The sequence below is a fragment of the Pipistrellus hanaki genome (genome assembly GCF_964339955.1).
Source record: "Pipistrellus hanaki genome assembly, chromosome: 1".
NCBI classification, from domain to species: Eukaryota; Metazoa; Chordata; class Mammalia; order Chiroptera; family Vespertilionidae; genus Pipistrellus; species Pipistrellus hanaki.
Genome location: NC_140503.1, coordinates 31,171,170 through 31,192,284, shown reverse-complemented (window position 1 = coordinate 31,192,284; position 21,115 = coordinate 31,171,170). Strand labels below are relative to the sequence as shown.

Here is a 21,115-nt window from a genome sequence, read left to right as displayed (position 1 = left end):
CTCTTTGGAGGAGACGTTGACCCAAGTAGACTCCTTGACCTCTTCCCCTGGAGCACAGAGCCACCCAGGAGCTCCCGGATGCTGGGGAGCTTGCTCTACAAACCCTGCCTAAAGCTAGGGTGTCATTAGGGTGATGCACTGCAGCCCTGCCCTGTTCGCTTAAGGATGTCCTGGTGTTTTAAGACAGGCCCTCCCCCACCAGCCCATTGTTCTTGTTTTCTTCCTACAGTGCGCCTCCGTTCACTGGCTTCAAATTGTGAGAACCCCCGAGGTTGGAGAGCCCCAACAGGGCACCGGGAAAAAGGGTGCTAGAAGAACAATCAGCACCCAAGGGAACCTGAATAACCAGACAGAATTATTTTAGCATCTGAACAATCGCCCGAGCCACATGCAGCTCTTTGACCCCTTGAGTTTTTAGCAAAGGCCAGCTTAGGAGTACCCTAATTAAGTTCATAGCAATGTACCTACCTATATAGTTTAACTTTTAAAAAATGTGGCTCTCAAAAGAAATTTCAATCGTTGTACTGTTGATATTTGGCCCTGTTGACTAATTAGTCTGCCGACCACTGGCCTAGGCTCCGTGAGAGACTCATCGGTGTTTGTGGCTGGTCCTCAGGGAGAAAGATCTGTCCTAGAGGAAAGGAGACAAGAACTGCTGGTGCCACGAGTAGGGAGAAGCACTCCGACTCGAAAACACGGCAGCAACCCGGGGTCTTTGAAGAGGCCACTGCTTTGGTGCCCCGTGCCAGGGACCAGGGATGGCGCGTGTGGGCACGCCTTCTGCCTTTGCCACGCAGGGCCCGGTGGACAGAAACCACCGGCCCAAGGAAGAGCCCCATTACATCTCGGCCATGGCTGTCTTCAGAACCAACCTTTCCTGCTCTTTGTGCAACAAGACACACCTCTCGAGGGAGGAAGGAGGCGGACAGGATTTCCATCCTCGCTACTGCCCTATTTAAAAAAAAAAAACACCGTGTAATTACCCTCTGCAGGAAAGGCGCACAAACAGGATGGGCCCCGAGTTGAACCAGGATGAGCCATCCCCCGTAAAGATTAGGAAAAGGAACCTCCCCGCCGCCGGGTGCCCTCCTCCAGCCGGGGCCTCTCCCAGAGGGCCAGGCAGAGTCACCAGCCCACCTTGCAGGGCGGGAGGGAGGGAGGGCGCGGGAGACCTCGCCGCCGCCCGGGTTCCCCGGTTCCTCCTCCTGCACCGCCTCCTCTTCCTCCTCCTCCCTCCCCGCCTTCCAGCGTGTCTCCCGCGCCTCAGGTGTTCCCTGGCTGAGGCTACAGCTCTTCCCGGTTCGGCCTGCACCTGGGTGGCCTCCAGCCGACTCGCACCCGGGTCTCCGCGCGGCGGGGAGCGCGCAGACGGGCCGGGGCTCCCCGCGGAGCGCGCCCGGCCCCCGGGGCCCGCTGCCGGCCGGCGGGGCGCCACGCCCCCGGAGGGGAAAGGCGCGGAGCCGCGAGTTTCGGTGAACTTGGAGCCCGCACGCACCAGTCGGGGATGCGGCGGCCGCGGCGGCTGCTTCCTGGTCTGAAGCTCGCCGAGTGGGGGAGAGCGTGAGCCCGCGGAGGCGGGGGCAGGAGCGGAGCTCCAGGAGGCGGGGAGGCGGCGCCGGGGCTGGAGCTCGCCGGACGGGTCGCTCTGGCTCTCCGCGGAGAGGAGCCTCCCGGCTCCGGAGAAGGGGCGAGCCCCGCGCGAGACCCCGGGCGGCGCCGCGCGCTCGAGGCGGACGCTCGGACCCCCCCGGCCCGCGGCGGGCTCGGCGCCGGGCTCCCCTCCTTTCCAGCCCGCGAGGCGGAGAGGCCGGGAGGGAGGGGAGAGGAGGGTCCCGCGGGGAAAAAGACGACGGAATGGCCCGGCGGCGAGGGGGACCCGGGCGCTGCGCTCCCCAGGACCTGCCGCCGCTCCTACCGCTGCCGCGAGGACTGGCCTGAGCCGGGGCCCCAGGCTTCCCCGTCGCCAGCCAGGGCGGCCCCCCGGGGCCCGGGCAGCGGCGCCGGCATGTCGTCCGACACCATGAAGTTCAATGGCTACCTGAGGGTCCGCATCGGCGAGGCCGTGGGGCTGCAGCCCACCCGCTGGTCCCTGCGCCACTCGCTCTTCAAGAAGGGCCACCAGCTGCTGGACCCCTACCTGACTGTGAGCGTGGACCAGGTGCGCGTGGGCCAGACCAGCACCAAGCAGAAGACCAACAAGCCCACGTACAACGAGGAGTTCTGCGCCAACGTCACGGACGGCGGCCACCTGGAGCTGGCCGTCTTCCACGAGACGCCGCTGGGCTACGACCACTTCGTGGCCAACTGCACCCTGCAGTTCCACGAGCTGCTGCGCACCGCCGGCGCCTCGGACACCTTCGAGGGCTGGGTGAGTGGCTTGGGGCGTCCACTGCACCTCCGCAACCCCCTCCGCTTGTCAGAACTCGCGGGGGTCCCGCTTTCCCATCGTTCTCCCCCCCCCCTCCCCGCCCCCAGCTCCGCGGAGGTGGGAATTCCCTCCAGACTTTGGTCCGTGCCCAGCTGGTGACGAGACCGTGGTGGGTGTGTGCCGGCGCAGGTGTGTCTCCGGGAAGCCGGTGTGGCTACGGTCCCCTTTCCGGATGGCAGCTTGGGCTAACGGGATGGCAGGGCGGGCGAGTGGGGGGGGGGGGTAGGAGAACCCACCATCTGTCCAGACTTATGGGGAGGCGCCCCAACTCCCCGCACGCGGTTCACACGCAGGAAAGGAAAAGTGTGATAGGAAAGGGACTTGATTTGGGTAAAGGACTTAGTACTTGAAGCGTTTCTTAGGAGAAAGCCATGCATTCTCGCAGGTATTATTCATAGTGTTTATGGATACGTGTTGGCTCAGCGGCTCTGCCGTGCACACGTGTTCCAGCATGCAGATCCATTAGATCCCAGAGGTGCATAACCCACGCTGGCGGGGATTGGAGTGCCTGGGTCTGCACTTGGGCAGGGTTTTATTGTTGAGCAGTTTTCCAAGGCGATGAGGTTCACAGGTGTTCGCAAGGAACGTCACTAGTTCAGTCTTGATCTGAAAGGTGTGAGTCCTGCAAGGTGCATGTCTGCTGTTGCGGAGAGAGCAGCGGGAGCTCTCTGGAGTTTGGGGAGCCCGCCACACCTGCTGGCACTTCTGCGTATTGACCAGCAGCTCCCCGCAGCTCCCACTTGCCTCAGCTTTTCACACAGTTTCCGTGAGGCAGCACGTGTGCTGTAAATAAACTAAGTTTTCTAGTGCACTCTCCACAGTGCTAAGACGCTTTGCTTATTAAGCCTCCTGCCGTCTTTGTGGTGCAGTTGTTATCCTTCCCGCTTTTGCATGATGAGGTGATAATTATAATGAAGGGGTCTCATTGGGCAGAATGGAGTGAGCTGTGTGAAGACTCTCGGGGATCTAATGGTTTAAGTTATGGAGGACGCCTGTGTTGAACCCAGAATGGGAAGCAGTATTGAAAATCCATTTGAAATTAACAAGTGGTGGAATCAGATGAGTGATAATGAAGACTATTTAGATATTTCTTTTACACTTTAAGGAACTGATCGTTTTGTGGTAGATTCCCTAAAATTACGAGTGGCTTGTGGAGCTATTCCTTTCTTTTAAATAGATGTAAAACAAAACAAAACAAAACACCCCCAATGAGTGTTTAACCCTATCATCAAATTATATTGAGTTAATTTTCCTTCAGCCAACTTTATATGGAGTTTAAAAGTGCCCTAGAGAGGAATGGCTAAAATACAGTCAGAGATTGACGTTTTATCCTGTGAGTTTCTGGACAGGAAATAGAGGTCAGCTTAGGGATCCATATGGAAGTACTGAGTGGCTGCTGAGGAGTTAGGTTGGGTAGAGCTCTGACTAGAGGAGGTAGGTTGTGAAAGATGGTGATGCAGACTGGCGATGGCTCATAGAGGCATGTCTTCCAGAGGGAGGTAGACTGGTCCTTCTTACTCTCAGTCTGCACATTTCCCTCCATTGGGGAGCTTTTAAAACTCCTGCTTTTAAGTACTCTAGATAAGCACCTCTGCCCGTGGGACCCCAGCATCGGTACTTTTACGCTTCCCCCGGTAATTCGAATGTGCAACTGAGGCTGAGAACCTGTGGCCTAAATGTCGATCAAAAGAAGAGAATTAGAAGGAGCATCAAATGTAGGAAGCTTAGGTTACCTGACCAGGTGTAGGTGTGCAGAGCTGCTTACTGGCCCACTGGATGAACAAAGATTTAAATATCAATTAAATATCTATATCTACAATTAATTACAAATATAATTAATTATATTTAGATGTTTAATATAACCCACTGGTGGTGTTTTGGAAAACATGAGTGTTCGGTAGGGTAGGCCAGCATTTAAACGACCTTGAAACAAGTTATTTGTCATGTATTATTTATTTATTTATTTAAAGTTCTGGGTATTTTGAACCAACTTTGATGATAGCATAAATAGAATCGTTAGAGTGTTTCCTTTTTTTTCATATTTTTAAAGGAAAATAGTCTTAGGAAAGTGTTTGGCAACATGAATGTTTTTAAAGATTCTTATATAAAGTTCTAAAGATGGTTTTGAAGTTTAGAATTGCAAAAATACTTATTTATCTTTACTATATTAAATAGAAATGTGGAGTTTTTTTGGACAGTTAAAAATGGAATAATCAAATTTACTCCACAATGAAGTTATGTTGCAATTGGAATTATAAATTGTTACTCTAAAAAAAACCTAGTAACTTCATTTTTGTTCGAGCATGTGAACAGATGAAAACAGAAGAAACTTTTATCGTTAGCATAAAACAAGAGTTGTTATGCTTTCTGACTTAACGTGTACTTTCTATCAAGGAGGTAATTTAAATTGATTTTAGTATCAGTTTTGTTGATATCACCTTCTAAGCTTGATGAGAAAATGGGTTATACCTGTTTTATTCCGTATATTCTTAACACCAAACACAGTGCCTGACAGTCTTTACAAATCTAGATAAAGCCTAAGGAGAGGGGGATATAGCTAAAGAAGTTCTTAAGCAGAAATTCACAGTAGTAAACACTTTAATTAGAAAGGTTCTCAAAAGACCTAAGTTTCCACCTAAAACTAGAAAAGAAGAGCAAATTGAACCCAAAGTCAACAGAAAGAAGGAAATTATAAAGATAGCAGAAGCCAGTGAAGTAGAAAGCAGAAACAATAGAGAAAATCAATGAAACGAAAAGCTGGTTCTTTGAAAAAATTAATACAGTTGATGAACGTCAAGCAGAATGATCAAGAGAAAAGAAAAAAGAGAGAATACAAATTGCCAATATTAGGCATGAGAGAACATCACTATAGACCACACAGACATTAAAAAAATATTTTGAACAATTTTTGGCCAGTAAATGCCGTAATTTAGAGGAAATGAACAAATTCCTTAAAAGATACAAATTTCCCAAACTCACTCAAATAACTTGACTTTGTCTATTAAGGTAATTGAATTTATAGTTGAAAACCTTCCAATTTGTAGTTGAAAACCTACAATGCAAATTTAAGTTCCTCATAGGCTTTATTGGTGAATTCTACCGTATGTTTAAGGAAGAAATGTTGCCAACTTGACACAAACTATTTCAGAAAATAGAAGGAAACACACCTCAACTCATTCCACGAAGCCAACATTATCCTTATACCAAAACCTGATTAAAATATTAAAAACAAACAAACACTACAGACCAGTGTCTTTTGTGGACATAGATATAAAAATTCTTAAATCTTAGCAAATCCAACTCAACAATATAGCAAATGGGTAGTACACCATGACCTAATCGGGTTTATAACTAGGAAAGCAACGTTGATTTATATATAAAAATCAATTCATGCAATTCTTTATATTAACAGGATGAAAAGAGATTTATATGATCTTCTGTATAGATCATATTTAAAATGATCTATTAAAAATCAATGAATTGGACTTTATCAAAATTAAGAAGCATCGCTTTTCAAAAGCCACTTAGAAAATGAAAACACAAGCCATAGACTGGGAGAAAATATTTACAACATGTTAATCAGATAAGGAGTTGTAACATCAGTATATAGAAGAACTCTTACAACTCAATAATAATGAGAAAAATACCCAATTAGACAAAGATTTGAATAGGACCATCATTGACAAATAGTACATTATAAGATACTCAAAATCATTAGTTGTCAAGGAAATGCAAATTAAAACCAAAACCCATTGTAAAGGCTAAAATTAAAAAGACCGGCCATCCAAGTGTTGGTGAGGGAGTGGAGCAACTGGAACTTTCATATCCACTGTGAGAAACAGAAAATGGTACAGTCATGTTGAAAAAAATGGTTTGGCAGTTTCTTAAAACGTTACACATACATCTACCATATAACCTAGCTACTCTTAAGTATTTACCAAGAGAAATGAAAGCATTTATATAAAGACACGCACATGAATGTTTATAGCAGCTTTATTTGTAGGAGCTCCCAAACGGAACAACTCAAATATCAGTGAACAGTTGAATGTTTATGCACAAATCGTGCATAACCTAGTAGGAGCATAAAACAAAAAATACTAATTAGTAAAAAGTGAACTATTGATATCTGCAGCAATACTGATGAATCTCAACATAATTATACTGAGTGAAAGAAGCCAGACAAAAAGGAGTACATACTGTATTTATGCAAAAAATCCCAGGAAATGAAAACTAGTGTGTAGCGGCAGGAAGCACATTGATGGTTGTCTGGGAATGGGAGGATGGAGGTGAGGGTCTGCTGGATTACAAAGGAGGCATAAGGAAACTTCTGAGGAAATGGAAGCAGCCATTGTTTTGATTGTGGAGATCATTTCACAGTTATATACGTATGTCCAAGCTCATCAAATATGCTCCCTTTTAAGAATGTGCATGTAATTGTATGCCAATTATACCTCAAAGCTGTGGAGGAAAACTATGTGTAATTATTATTCCTCTTTTATGAAAAAGATGTTAAATAAGTAAATGAATTAGATTTAAGCCAAAGTCGACTTAAAAATTGCATTGTCTTTTTAGTGCAGAAAATAATTTTCAGAGTAGGAGCATAAAACAAAACAAAAAAATTTAATTAAAGACCGTTCTTGTTTTTTTGGACAGAATGTTGTTTTCTAAGTGATCCCTGTCAATTTTTTTTCTGTTTATTCTGGAACAAGTTTATTTTGCATAATTTCTTTATGTTCTGAAACCCGAAGTTGTGTCTCAATTAAAACCTTATTTCTGTCTTTCATATATTTGCTCACGATTTGCTGGCTTCCCAAATGGGGACCGGCATTTAATACTTAATGCAGAGCATGGGGACGGGGTGGGGGGAGGCCGGAGGAGCTGGAGGCTGCGTCATGGAAAGACCTTGGCATCCCCGCAGGAAGGAAGGACCTGCTTGGCGGGATCCCAGGCCCTTTTCCTGGTTCAGCCCTCTTGAAGACATTCTGTTCCCTGCAGGCTGGGGGCTGCTCTCTCCCAGCTTCTGAGCGCAGTACCTGCCAGCCTTGCCAGGTGAAGCAGCCAGGTCACCACAGGGCAGTCTTGGACTCTTTCCCCTTGATCCCTGCATCCAGGTGCATACATTTATAGCATCAACATTCTTCTAGGTTCATTATCTAGCACTCCACTCTCTTTTGTGCTTTGTAGTGGTTATTTATTCTCACAGTTTTTTAAAAATATATATATATTTAAAATATATTAATTTTTTACAGAGAGGAAGAGAGAGGGATAGAGAGTTAGAAACATTGATGAGAGAGAATCATCAATCAGCTGCCTCTTGCACACCCCCTACTGGGGATGTGCCTGCAACCAAGGTACATGCCCTTGACCGGAATCGAACCCCGGACCCTTTAGTCCGCAGACCGACGCTCTACCACTGAGCCAAACCGGTCTCGGCTATTCTCACAGGTTTTTATTTTTTATTTTTTTCTGAGCCAACTTGTGAGGCACTCTAACTGGTGGATTAAGTCAGTGTTTAAGGGAAAGATATGTTTTAGCCTCTCGGGGAGGTTTATTCCAATGCACAGGAGTTGTATTGGATATATCGTTTCATTGTAGGAACTTTGCTGCACCGGGGCTGCTGTTTATCATGCAGGTTGTGGCTCAGATGTTTCCTCCTCAGAAAGCATTTTCCTGACCGCGTTAATTATCTTGCCAGCCTTCATTACCCTCATCACTCTTGAGACCTGTCTGCTTACTGTACCTTTGTCCTTCAGAATGTAAACATCTTGAGACGAGGGACCCCCGGCTCTCTTATCCAGTGTTCTAGCTCCAGCACCTTGAACTGGGTCTGTTATAGAGTAGGCACTAAATATTTGTCAGAAAAAAGATTTAAAAAACTTTGTAACCCTCCCTTAGAGGAGTGAGGATATTTTTCCTATTGATTTTTTTTTTTTTTTAGGGAGAGTGGAAGGGATGGGTGGGAGATGGGGGAAGACAGAGACAGAGACAGACATCAACTTGAGAGAGACACATCGATTGGCTGCCTCCCACCCGCACCTTGATGATAAGCCAGGGATTGAACCTACAACTGAGGTACCTGCCCTTGACCGGGAATCAAACCCATGATTCTTTGCTCAGCTGGCTGACTCTTTATAACCACTGAGCCAAACTGGCCAGGGCAAGAATTATTTTTTAAAATGTAATTTTGGGGCAAGTAAAGTGTAAGTACTTTGGGAACATCTTTCTTTAAACATTCTGTTTGTCTTCGTAAAGAAAAGAAATGAAAATAATTGGGGAGTGACCAATCATTGTGGTTATTGCAGTGTCCCTCTTTTGCATCAGCTAACGATGTACCAATAATGTGCTTGAAAGACTGGACCAGATTTCTCTGCCCTTGGAATATGGTAATGGATTGAAAACTCTGTGTACGGGAAACTCCTTGCTTTTGTTCCATTTTAAAAGACTATGACTTAAAAACCCGTTAAAATGTTCTAACTTTGTTCACTAATAACTTGAGAGCCTGTCGTGTTAAATTAGGAGCAGCAAGAAAAAAGCATTCCAAGGCTGTACTGCAACCACGGAGAGCTAATGAGGTTGGTGGGCAGAGTGTGTGAATCATTTTATCTTATGCAACTCTTTGCACAGTTTTGATACTTAGCAAGTGCTTAGAATGGTGACTAGTTGTGATAGTAAAAATACAATACACTTTAATGAGATGGGCAGCATTTACTTAGATTAAGAGAGGTGCCTTGGGCTTCTGTAGTCTCTCTTCTATTTTATAAAACAATTGACTAGATCAGGTTCCCTTTTTTAGTGTTGACTGCTTAGCTCCATTTTTATTAGAATATGATGACAATGAGGCCTGAATGGAAACTCAGTACTGGTCTCTTCTTTCTCGCTCTCATCATGGCTGTATCTGAAGTGATCTTTCTCAGTGGCCAAGCCGACAGTCATTACTTAACCGCTCGGTGGTTCCCCACTGCTTCGGATAAAGCACAGCTCGTTACATGGTGTAGAACAGGGGTCTTCAAACTACGGCCCACGGGCCACATGCGGCCCGCAGAGGAGTCTGATCCAGCCCGCCAGGTTTTTTGGGCAGTGAGCGCAGCCGAGGTGTTACAGTAGGAATTAGTAGTTCATATAGTCCGGCCCTCCAGCTCTCTGAGGGACCGTGATCTGGCCCCCACTTTAAAAAGTTTGAGGACCCCTGGTGTAGAATGTTCTTCATGGTCTGGCCCTTGGCTTTCTCTCGATCCTTCTTCTAACCCACACTGAGCTCCAGGCACCGCGAGCATCTCTCAGGTCCGCCAGCCTCACATTGCTAATTCCCCCCTGTGCTTCACTGTGGCATCACTTACCCAGAAAACTCCCGGACTTGTCCAGCCTGGGTCTGGTCCTCCTCCTTGGAATTCCCTCAGCATCCTGAGATCCCCACGGTCCACGCTCCCCTCCGTCCTGAAGGAATGGGCGTATGAATGGATTGGGCTCTCATGGGAGTGTGTGGTATTGGTCAGAGGGAGTTCAGGATGTGATACTATGGGCAGTGCACTGATCTGGCCCCTCAGCTTCTGGGGTAGCTGCTCTAACAGAGTCTTGCACGTTTTTGCATGACATGCCAAGCCCCAGGTGAGCATGACCTGTGTCCTGGGCCTGTGCTCTGCCCTGTGAACAAGATGGACATGATCCCTTCCTTTATAGTCCTCATAGTTCCAGGAGTGAGGTAGATTGGGGTGGGGCGGGGATGATAACCAGGAGATTATAGAACAGAAGTAAGCACTAAGATACCGCTGAGCACCTGGTTTGAGGAGACCAGAGACATTTTCCTGGAGGGAAAATGAGAGCTGATTTTTAAGGCCCCAGCAGAGATAGCCACAGGCCTGCTTTATTTAAATGCCCGTGGAAAATCATTCCTCAGAAGAAGAAAAGGAACTTCTGATGCAATAATGCTTTCCCATAGAGACATCACAGGTGCCCTTTTGAAAGGTAAAGGCTCCTGACCCACGGAAATGTTCCCATCGTTGGAAAGTTTGGGAGGGGATTACGTTGTCCTGCTTGCTAGCAGATGGCCTGAGAGAACGTTTGAGTCCCAAAGGCAGAAAGCAGTAACACACTAGGCGAACCAACTCACACCCTACGCTTTGTACTGATCATAAAGGACCCGCAGCTACTGAAGCAGGAGGGTCACCTAGTTCAGAACAACCACAAAGCCGGGGAGCTCTTAGGCCCCTGGACAGCCTGCAGATGTGGTCATTTGGCAGAGGTGTTTGTAACATTGAATCTGACGGCATTTAGTTCTTGGGTTGAGCTTCAGTTTGCCACAGACCACACCACTCCCTATTACAACCCTTCCTTTTGACTCATTACCTGCTCAGAGGTTTGTTTTTTTAGGGCTTTTAAAGCTCCAGCCTTAACTTGTATACATGCATATAAGTACAACCAATGGACATAAAACTCTGAGGAGGGAGGGAGGGGGGCAAAAAAAAAATCAATAAAATATATTTAAAAAAAAAAATAAAAAAGCTCCAGCCTTAGTTTTCAGTGTGGGAACCCAAACTGCAGCTAAAGCAGAACTGCTGCCTTAGCTCATGTGATTTGTGACAGACGGATATACACAAACAAACATTCAACATCTACATACATATGTAGATAGACTTATTTAGATGTATTTACATATCTTTATTCATTTATAAATACATTCCATTAGATGTATGTTTATTTAAATACTTATGTATCTACAATTTTAGAGCAAGCTGGCTTATTCTATCTAATAAAAAGGAAATATGCAAATTAACCGTCACTCTGTCACAAAGATGGAGGCGCCCATAGCCACAAGATGGTGGCGCGCAGTCCTCTCAGCCCTGTGGAGTCCCCCAGTCCCCGGAGGGGGAGTGGTGGCCTCTGAGAGTGGGCAGCGTGAGTGGCCTGACAGAAAGCTTTCTTCATTGCTGCGGTGACGAGGCAAGCATTCTGTACCCGGGTGTGGATGGGCCTCTGGGCCGTGGAGAGCCTCTGGGCAGCAGATACAGAGTGGCCAGCCCCCATGGAGAGCTATTGACGCATGGATTCACGCATAGGGCTACTAATCCTATATAATAAAAGGCTAATATGCAAATTGACCGCTGAAACAACTGGTCGCTGTGATGCACATTGACCACCAGGGGGGCAGACACTCAATGCAGGAGATGGCCCCTGGTGGTCAGTGCACTCCCACAGGGTGAGTGCTGCTCAGCCAGAAGCACTGAGCTGGGCTTATGGCTGGTGAGCACAGTGGTGATGGGAGCCTCTTCTGCCTCCCTGGCAGCGCTAAGCCATCAGCCAGACATCCTCCCAGGGCTCCTGGACTGAGAGAGGGCACAGGCCAGGCTGAGGGACCCCCCTGAGTGCACGAATTTTCATGCAGTGGGCCTCTAGTAAAATATGTGGGGAGTTAACTGCAGATTAGTATTGTATTAAGTACTAATATAAAAAAAACCTCTCTTTGTATTTCATTATACAGTGTCCAGCAGTATGTAAGTGTTTTGTCATCATGGGAGTAAGGAGAGCTGTGTTCAAGGTGTGGCTTGCTGGAGCACTTTTCTTCCCTGGAGCACAGCCCATGCCTTCCCCTGCCCCCTCTTCTTCCCTCTCAGGTGTACATCTCCTAAACTCCGAGCGTCCCCACCAGACTGCAACCAGGGGAGCAATGGGCAGCCATAGCTCCTCCCAGGATCACCTGCTGACCCTGTCTCCCAGGCCCCCCGTTCTCCAGCTTTTCCGTGAGCCCATAGCATCTCCCCTTAGGCTCTCTTCTGTTGCTGCTTCTATCCTAAGCCCTTCCTTGATTCACTGTCCCCAGCTTTAATAAATGTACTCCAAGTTAAAAAAATAAAAAGGTGTGATTTTGCCACCTATCGCCTGTGACTTTAGGCAAGCCCGGACTGGCAAGGTCTCAGCTCCCTGGTTTATATCGCCAGGGGGGTGCACTCGCAGATATCTGAGGTCCTCCCATCTCTAGGCCTCAGCCTCCACGTGTTCGGCAATTGCATCATTTCTCCTCTTTTGAGGTTATTGGTTTGGCTTTTAACTAGTCAAAATGAACTATGTCTTATCAAAGTTATTAACTCCCGAGAATTAAATTGGTCTAAATCTAAATTTCCCAGGCTTAGAGAGGACTTAGCTCAGGCCTAAATAACTTTTAGCACCGATAGTGATGTTGATGCTATTTCCTTGGCTTAGAATCTGACTTACGGAATTACACGGGGCCCCCATTTTAAGCCATGCAGCTATAGTTCTTGATTTGCGCTACTGGGCTCCTTGTTCTACGGGGATGGCTGTAAGTCATGTGAGAGAGACAAAGAATCCCTCTGTTTGAGCTTTTGCTAGAAGCCTTTCTCACTAGCGCTGTAATTAATGATTTGTAGACACCAAGTGTCTGTAGCCACCTTTTACACATCCACCCTAGGTGATGACAAATACTACACAGCACTTATAGAACAGACGTTTTAATTAAACAGGAATGAGCCCAAGGGTATTGGCTATCTAGTGTTTAAGTGCAGTTCTGAAGAATTTCATGAGATGGGAAATTGTTGAGAATGATGTTGCTGAACAGGGAGACTGATCACAATTACTATGCTCGTGTAGATATTTCTCTGTGGCATCAGCAAGTTAGTAGTGATTGTCAAAGCACACAGGACTTTTTAGTAGAAAGACCACTTTAGTAGAAAGACTCACGATCAGTGCTTTTGTAATGTACTGTCTTCTAGAGAGTTCCTTTGAGTTTATGTAAGTTTTATCCTGTACACCTTTGTCCTTATAGGGAGATGTTTGGTTTGCACTTATGGTAAAAAAAGAAAAAGAAAAAGAAAAAAAAAAGACAACTGCAGAGAATAGAACCATTCATGGCCACCACAAGCCCCTCATAATTACAGTAATAAACTCAGTCTATGGGGACAGTGTGAGCATGTTCTAGACTTGCTTCTGTTCTCCAAGTGCTTAAACCCAAACCACAACACTGCATGCTCCTTTGAAAGTCATACTTTCCCCCTGTATTTGCATTGCACTCTTCCTACACCTCTCTCATAGCACTTAAATGTGATGCCATGCCTCCCTCCTCACACTGGACTTTGGTGTTCTTGTCTGTGATGTCAGAGTGGGGGCAGCCTGAGCTCTATGGTTCTGGTTCTGGTTCCTTTGGTTAATGAAAATTCTGCTCTCACAAATAGTTGTGGAGACTGTTCTGCTGATGCTAAGATTTGTTCTCGGCACTGAAATTAGTATTTCTGGAAGAGTGCACGAAAGTCATAAATATAGTAACGGAATCCCTTAAACGGAATGCATTTATTAATCTGGGAGCCATGGAGCTCTTCAGTGCTTTATTAGATATAATCATTGCTCCATCACAGTACAAAAGAGTTGAGAACAGATTCTAAGCAGAAGCAGTGCTTCCGAGAAGGGCTTTTGAGCCCTGGACCCATTTAGTGATGATGAAAGCGATGGTCTGTGTCTAGAGAAGTGCACACATGCATATTGGCAATATGCTGGGAGCAGCGTCACCAGAGTGATGGTCCCTGAGACCTGATGTGAACACGGGGCCTCGGATTAAGAAACACCAGCTGAGAGAGAGGTGTCAAAAAAGAAGGACTCTTAATTTCTGACTCCAGGACATGGTTCTACCGTTTCCCCCTGTCTTGGAGGACATTTTCACTGCAGCTAATCATGGAAGACAAGCAGCAGAAAGGGGGAGCTGTGAATTTTAGAGAAAAAGATGTGTTTAAAAATGTATTCTCACTTCTGGCTCCTGGTGAAGTATACCAAATGATGACCCATTTTGGGACCTTTTGAGTTTGTTATTTAGGTATTTTCAAAAGCCTCTATTTTTGTAGGCGTTTCTTTGATGTTTGCAGTAGATGAGAAGTTAGAAAAAAACACACACAACCAAAAAACTAGGACAGTTTGAGTGACCTTGGCTTGGTACCTTTTGTTAATACAAACTTTTCCCCTGTAAAAAAGAGAGAGGATTTATCTGTACTGGGCATCATGGTGCACACTGGGTTAGTCCACAGCAAAATAATGAAACCAGTGGTGCTGTCTGCTCCTCTTGCCCTGTGACCCCTGATCCCCTATGGCCTTTGATCCCACAAGATTTTCTGATCTTCTCTTTTGAGTTCCAGCTCACCTTGCCAATATCTTGGAAAACAACCTGATGATGGTAGAAACTGAGCTGATTGGAGGTTGCCTGCAGCACAGCCTCCTAGCCAGCCAGAGGTGACACTAGAATCTAGCTCTCTGGACTTCGGCCCAAGCTGTTTTCTGGATGCCCCTCAGTGAGAGGAAGAGGCAGTAGGAACGGTATTCATAGGTTTTCACTGAGTGCCTGCTGTGTGCCCGACTCCATTCTAGGTATAGCAGATAGGGCAAGAGAACAAGACACCCAGACTCTACTCTAGCATGGAGAGATATGTAATAAGCAAGCAAGCAGGGGATTGCAAAAAATAACAAATGGTGGTTAGATGCTAAGTAGAGAGTTAACACAGGGGGGTGTGACAGAGTGAACAGAGAGGGACTTTCGGAGAGGGTGACATTTCAGTTGAGACCTGAGAGACAGGTAGCCACCATATGAAGATTAGAGAAAGGGCACCCCCTGCGGAGGGCACAGCTGAGGCAGAGGGCACAGCTGAGGCAGAGGGCACAGCTAAGGCAGAGGGCACAGCTGAGGCTGGAGCGAGCTTGACATGTGGAGAAACAAACAGAAGGATTAGGAAAACAGTAGTCTTGGTTTGTGTTGGCAAGTTCATGGCATCACCCCAGCTCTGCTACAATGAGTGAGTCCCTTGATCTCTGACTGGTTTCTCCTCTGGAAAATGGTGCTAATGTTAGTACCTCATAGGATTGGTGTGAAGATTAGATTGAACGTTAAACGTGCCCAGCACAAAATAGGCCCTCAAGAAATGGTCCTTTGGGTTACTTTTACTCTCCCAAGGAAATTTTGACAAGGGCCTTTGGAAAATAATCATATTGGCCAAAGAAAGCCATTCCATAAGGTTGCATAGTAGACAATGGGGGCAATGTAAAAAGTTGTAGAGAATCGTAGGTCATGTAAAAGTCTCCTGGGGATGAGGTCTCATTGGTGCCCTTCAGATAACAGAGAAGCATTTGTTTACATTCTGACTCTTTCAGCACCATATTTTCTAAAGAGAACAGAGGAAAAGAGACAAAGACCAGGAAGTATATTCAAAATTTTTGAGTGATATATTTGTTTTCTGCAGACTCAGAAGTATTAGTGGAAAGTTTCAATATTTAGAGGAATAGGATAATTATAATAATTGATAAGACCTGAAAGTTTTTTTTTTTTAAAAGACAAACAAACTATAAATTATGGATGAGAATTAAAAACATGGTGCCAGTCATCATAAAGGAAATAAAACCTCAAAAATTAAAAATAACTACATAGAGTTGATTCTTGTTTACTACTGAAAGCTCTTTTACTTTATTGACTATAATTTTGTGAATTAACTCTGGATAATTTTGCCTACTTTGAACAATTTTGGATAACGCCTATTTTGGCATCTTGCTGATTTCCAGAATATTTCTGACCTCCCCTTCAATATCCATTTGTCTGTGCGTACTGGAAAAAGACACACCAGCATTTGCCTAAGCCACATAAACTAGGATGCAGAATCTGCAATTACAGAGTAATAGTACACAAATACAGGCTTTGAGGAATATTTATTGGACTACTACCATAATTATCAGTGCATCATAGTGTGATGGTTGGGTGTCAGCCAGATTGGGGCTCAACTATTAGGTCTGCCTCTCATTAGCAGAGGTCATTTAACTTCTGCCAGTCCAGGCTTTCTCATCATAACATGGTCCCTACCTCACAGGGTTATGTGAGAATACAGCAAGGAATTATGTAAACCGTCTAGCGCAGAGTATGACACATACTGCTGCAGAAAAATTATCATCATTGCCACCACCACCATCACTCTACCCCAGTACTTAAATATGAAATCATGGGCCCAGCCTTTTCTGAAATAAACTCTGAAAACAGTAAGACATTTATTCGCATACAATGTTAGAGTTTTTAATTTTAGAGAAGAGTTTAGAGTTTTTTAATATTAGAAACTTTCCTAGGAGGTTTATGAGTTCAGCCTCTTGTTTTTGCTTTTTATTTGAGACTAGAGGCCCAGTTCACAGGGTGGGGAGGTTCCTCAGCCTGACCTGCACGCCCTCCAATCCGGGACCCCTTGGGGGATCAGGCCTAAACTGGCAGTCGGACATCCCTTTCACAATCCGGGACTGCTGGCTTCTAACCGCTCGCCTGCCTGCCTGCCTGCCTGCCACCTCTCTGCCCTCCTCTGCCAGCCTCATTGCTCTCAACTGCCCTTCCCTGCTGGCCCAATCTCCCCCAACTGCCCTTCCCTGCTGGCCCAATCTCTCCCAACTGCTCTACCCTGCTGGCCCAATCGCCCCTAACTGCCTCTGCTGTGGGCCCCACTACCATGGCTTTGGAAGGAAGGCAGGATGACCAGAAGATGTCCAGTCCGCCCTGTCATGTCCAGTCGATCCAGTCTAACTAGCACATTACCCTTTTATTAGTATAGATTCTGGAGTGTAAATCAGTAGGATGGTTACTGGTAGAAGAGGAGATGGTTTGTTTTCCCTAGAAGAATAGGGGTTTGGGGTGAATTCTACACATATGTCCATTCGGTTTTGCAAGGAATTTGTGGAAATGAAATTGGAATCACTATAGCTATAGTGGTGGCCAAAGTTAGTTTATGGAAAACCTTGAAATTGAGTATTGGTTTGTTCATATGATATTGTACAGAGATTCTGAGTTAGTGTGTATAACCAATGAGAAAAAAGGAAAGTTACACTATGCAGTTGCAAAGGATTTCAAAAAATCCTTCATCTTTTAGATAAAAAAGCTGAAGTGGGCACTTTCATTGATGCAGTTAAGGGAAATGGTGGTAGATGGCCTCTTTAAATTGGCATTAAAAGATGTTTCCTCGATTTAAGCCTGAGCATCTAATCATTGAATATGAATTATTATCATGCTTCCAAAAAGAAAAACTATAGTTTTAAAAGTGCATCATTTGAACGTGTAGATCTATGGATAAAATCAAGGGCGCCAACCATTTTTACTTGGTTTGCAGGAAACGTGAAGGATTCCCCTCTATCTTGACTTATCTTAAAGCTAATTACTTCTAATTCTAACTGTTGACTGGGTACTTGTTTTGGGTTCTAGATCTTTCACAGTGGTCAAGTTAGAGGTTATCTGAAGTGTACATATTTAACTTTTCAGAAGAGCAGTTTCCTTTGCTCTACAGTAAGGCCCAGCAGTGTCTGCAGTGATGTTGAGCACAGCCTTGGTTTGGGTTGTTCAGAAGTCTCGGTTAGCTCTTGGGCTATGAGGAGAAGATATCTTTGAATCTCCCTGCTGGGCCTCCTCACCTTCTTGTCATGCACATCCTGTACCTGAGTTGTGGTTGCATTGATCTGCCGGGGCACTGTTGTTGCAGAAGTCTGGGGGTGAATGAGAATGTGTCCGTGGGTGTCTGCCCTCCCTTCAGCCTGACCTGCTGCTTTCAGCCCAGGGGTTCTGCTCTCTGTGTGAGCACTAGGGACCCTCCACCTCCCCCAGCCCCTGGCAAAGTGCCCTGCATGGGCTAGGATTCAGGAAACATTTGAAGAACGAAGAAATCCCTCACTGTTTTCATGTCTTGAGTCTGATCAGGGTTCAAACACTGTCATCCACTTTTGCTAAAAGATTTTCTCTTTATAAAGTTTATATTTCAGATATAGATAGTAATACTCTTGTGTGTGTGTATCAGAGAGAGAGAGAGAGAGAGAGAGAGAGAGAGAGAGAGAGAGAGAGGGAGAGGGAGGGAGAGGGAGGGAGAGGGAGAGAAAGAGAGTTAAAAGTAGCTTAGAGAGAATGAATATGCTAGAGTGATGTTTATTCTCTTGATTTAAATAACTATAAAATGTGTGTGAAAGGACCAGTTGAATCCCAGGTTCCCCAAACAAAATGTTAACTCTTATTTAGATGATAAGAGGTGCTTTTCAAAATAGGAAAATCTGAGACTTACCCTTCTGGCACACCAGAGGTCAGGAATATTAATGACAATCTGCCCTTGGGAGGAACAGGATACCAGCAGCCAGGGGCATAAACCCGATCATGGTTTCACTGTGACCTTGAAGTGGGAGTTGCCATTGAAGCTTATTTTCCTCAAAATAGCCTGTTCTGGCAAAAATAAGCGATTCCTGCATTGCCTCCTTAGGACTCCAGTGTGCATTTTTCTCTCTGAACTGAGTTCCTAATGGCTCATTGTCGACTCCTTCTGCTGTAATTTGGTTTTATTGAACTTGTGTATGTGGGATTTTGTTTTAAAATAGGAAAATGATTCTGAAAAATTGTTCCCATCCAGAAAGCAAATGTCTTCCCATTAATATTATTTCCATTTATATCTTGAAATCAAATTCACCGAGTGATAATTCTGCTTCAATGACACTTTAAAAAAGAAGCCAACTGACATAATTGGAAGAAAAAAATAGTGGTCTCACCACTCTCCTCAACTCCTCTTCCTCTGACACTGCCCTCCCCCCATCTTACTCTGCAGGCCCCAAACGTCCTGTTATTTGGACGAGCTGAGGTTAGAGTGCGAGTTATATAGTCTGATCGATGCATAAGAGGGAGAAATCAACCAAAGGACTTGTATGCATGCATATAAGCCTAACCAGTGGACACAGACAACAGTGGGGTGAGGGCATGAGTGGGGGGAGAGTTGGGAAAGTAATGGGGGGATGTGGACAAATATGTAATAACCTCAATCAATAAAGAAATTAAGCCCTGGCTGGTTTGGCTCAGTGGATAGAGCGTTGGCCTGCCGGTTAAAGGGTTCCAGGTTCGATTCTGGCCTAAGACATATGTTCGGGTTGTGGGCTCGATCCCCCGCAGTGGGGGGGTGTGCGGGAGGCAGCCGATCGGTGATACTCTCCCATTATTGATGTTTTTATCTCACTCTCTTTTTCTCTCTGAAATCAATAAAAAATATTTAAAAATAATAATTAAAATGAAAAAGAAAATAGAGTGTGAGTTATAACCAGGGGAGCTGGTGTCCCAGCACTCACAGTGTTCTCTGTGAGCACGTACACTAGTCTTCCCGGAGCACAGACGCTGACAGGTGTGCGCTTCCTGCTCCCACCTGGGGTAGGTCCCGCAGGGTCTTCCGATGAGGGGGACTGCCTGTTCAGTCCCAGTCCTCCACCTGCGTGGTCTGGGTCCCCTCTGTGTCCTCCCTGGGTCACGTGTTCCCTTCCCAGTACCTTCATCCTCTCCCTTCCTCTGGCACCTTCCCTTCAGAAACAGACCCTGGTCTCTCCAAACACTCCTGTCCCCAACTCCACTGCACAGGCACTTCCCGTTTGAAGTGAGGCCCAGATTCTCCCCTTTCCTTCTCAGTCGCTCCCCCAAAGAGCTGTCTGCATCTGTCTGCCCCCACTCCCACCCCCGCCTGTCATTCTTCTCCCCAATGCAGGCTGGCTTCAGCCTCCATCACTGTGTGAACATGTCTCCTGCAAACCCAGGAATGACCATGTATTCCTACCACTTACCTTTCTTGTTTGCTGCTACATGCTCTTTGAGACAGTCTGCTCCCCTGTTTTTCTGTTACTTAAGCGCCTTCTCGGATTGTTTGTTTGTTTTTGGTGTGTGTACCTCATCTCTCAATCTCCTTAAATATTGGTGTTTCCTGGGCTTTTGTCCTTATATTGTTGTCTCTCTCAGTCCAGATGTCTTGTCTGTTCTCCTGGTCTCAACCATATAGCACACATGCTAAGGGCTTCCAAAGTGTGTCTCCCACCTTTGTCCCTGAGCCCGGTGCTTGTTCTAGGACTGGGGCAGGCTCAGGGCAAAGGGCTTTCCACTCCATCTCCTTCAATCCTTACAACAGCTGGTGAGGGACGAGCAGCTACCACAGTGCCTCCCTTTCCTACCCGAGCAAACTGTGGCTTAGGGAGGTCCAAGAACATGTCCAAGGTCTCACGTCTTATGTGCTCGCTGGACACACCTCCTTGGATCTCCTTCAGGCATCTCTAAGTCAATATTGTCCATAAATAAATACTACATCTTTACCCCAACCTGCTCCTCTGCCCATTTTCCCAGGCAGCACTGGTCTCACCTTCGTCCTAGGCATTCTTGTGGAATTTTCTCTCTCCTTTCAGCTCTTTCCCCATTTCAGTTCTTTGTTAAGTCCTGCTGAATTGGCTTGCACAATACTTCCTGAGGCCATTTCCCCCCATCAGCACCACACTTGTTCAGGCCCTTCTCATATAGAGGGGTTATTACAATAGCCTTGGAGCTGGTCTTCCTCCCTCAAACCCACCCTCCGCAGAGCTGCCTGGACGAACTGTCTAAAGCTCAACCCTAACCTTCCTCCTGCTAGGAATCTCCCCAAGGCTTCCCTAGGCTACAGAGATCAAAATTGGGAAGATTTGCCGTAGTCTGGCCCTTGCCTGCCTCCCCCATTTCACCTCCCACCTCTCCTTGTCTCTCAGTTCATCATCTAGGTACAAATGAGCAATCCGGGCTTTCTTGCTTCTGCTCCTGATTAATTGCCTTCACTTACAGTAGCTATTGGGGGAGGAGAGCAGATAATCCTTTGTACAAAGGACTTGTTATTAGTATTGGAAAGGAAAGGGGTGAAGGAAGCTGTATAGCACAGGTAT

The 21,115-nt window shown here is 46.0% G+C and overlaps 1 protein-coding gene across 1 annotated transcript in view; it reads left to right on the top strand.

The window, feature by feature from the left end:
* Nucleotides 1-1,333: 1,333 nt before the first annotated feature.
* The window catches only part of PRKCH (protein kinase C eta), a 223,513-nt gene continuing 203,731 nt past the window's right edge, over nucleotides 1,334-21,115 (top strand). The window contains exon 1 of the mRNA XM_084883143.1: nucleotides 1,334-2,368. Within this exon, the coding sequence (XP_084739269.1) occupies nucleotides 2,006-2,368 (363 nt within the window). The 5' untranslated portion in view covers nucleotides 1,334-2,005. The remainder of the gene's footprint in view (nucleotides 2,369-21,115) is intronic.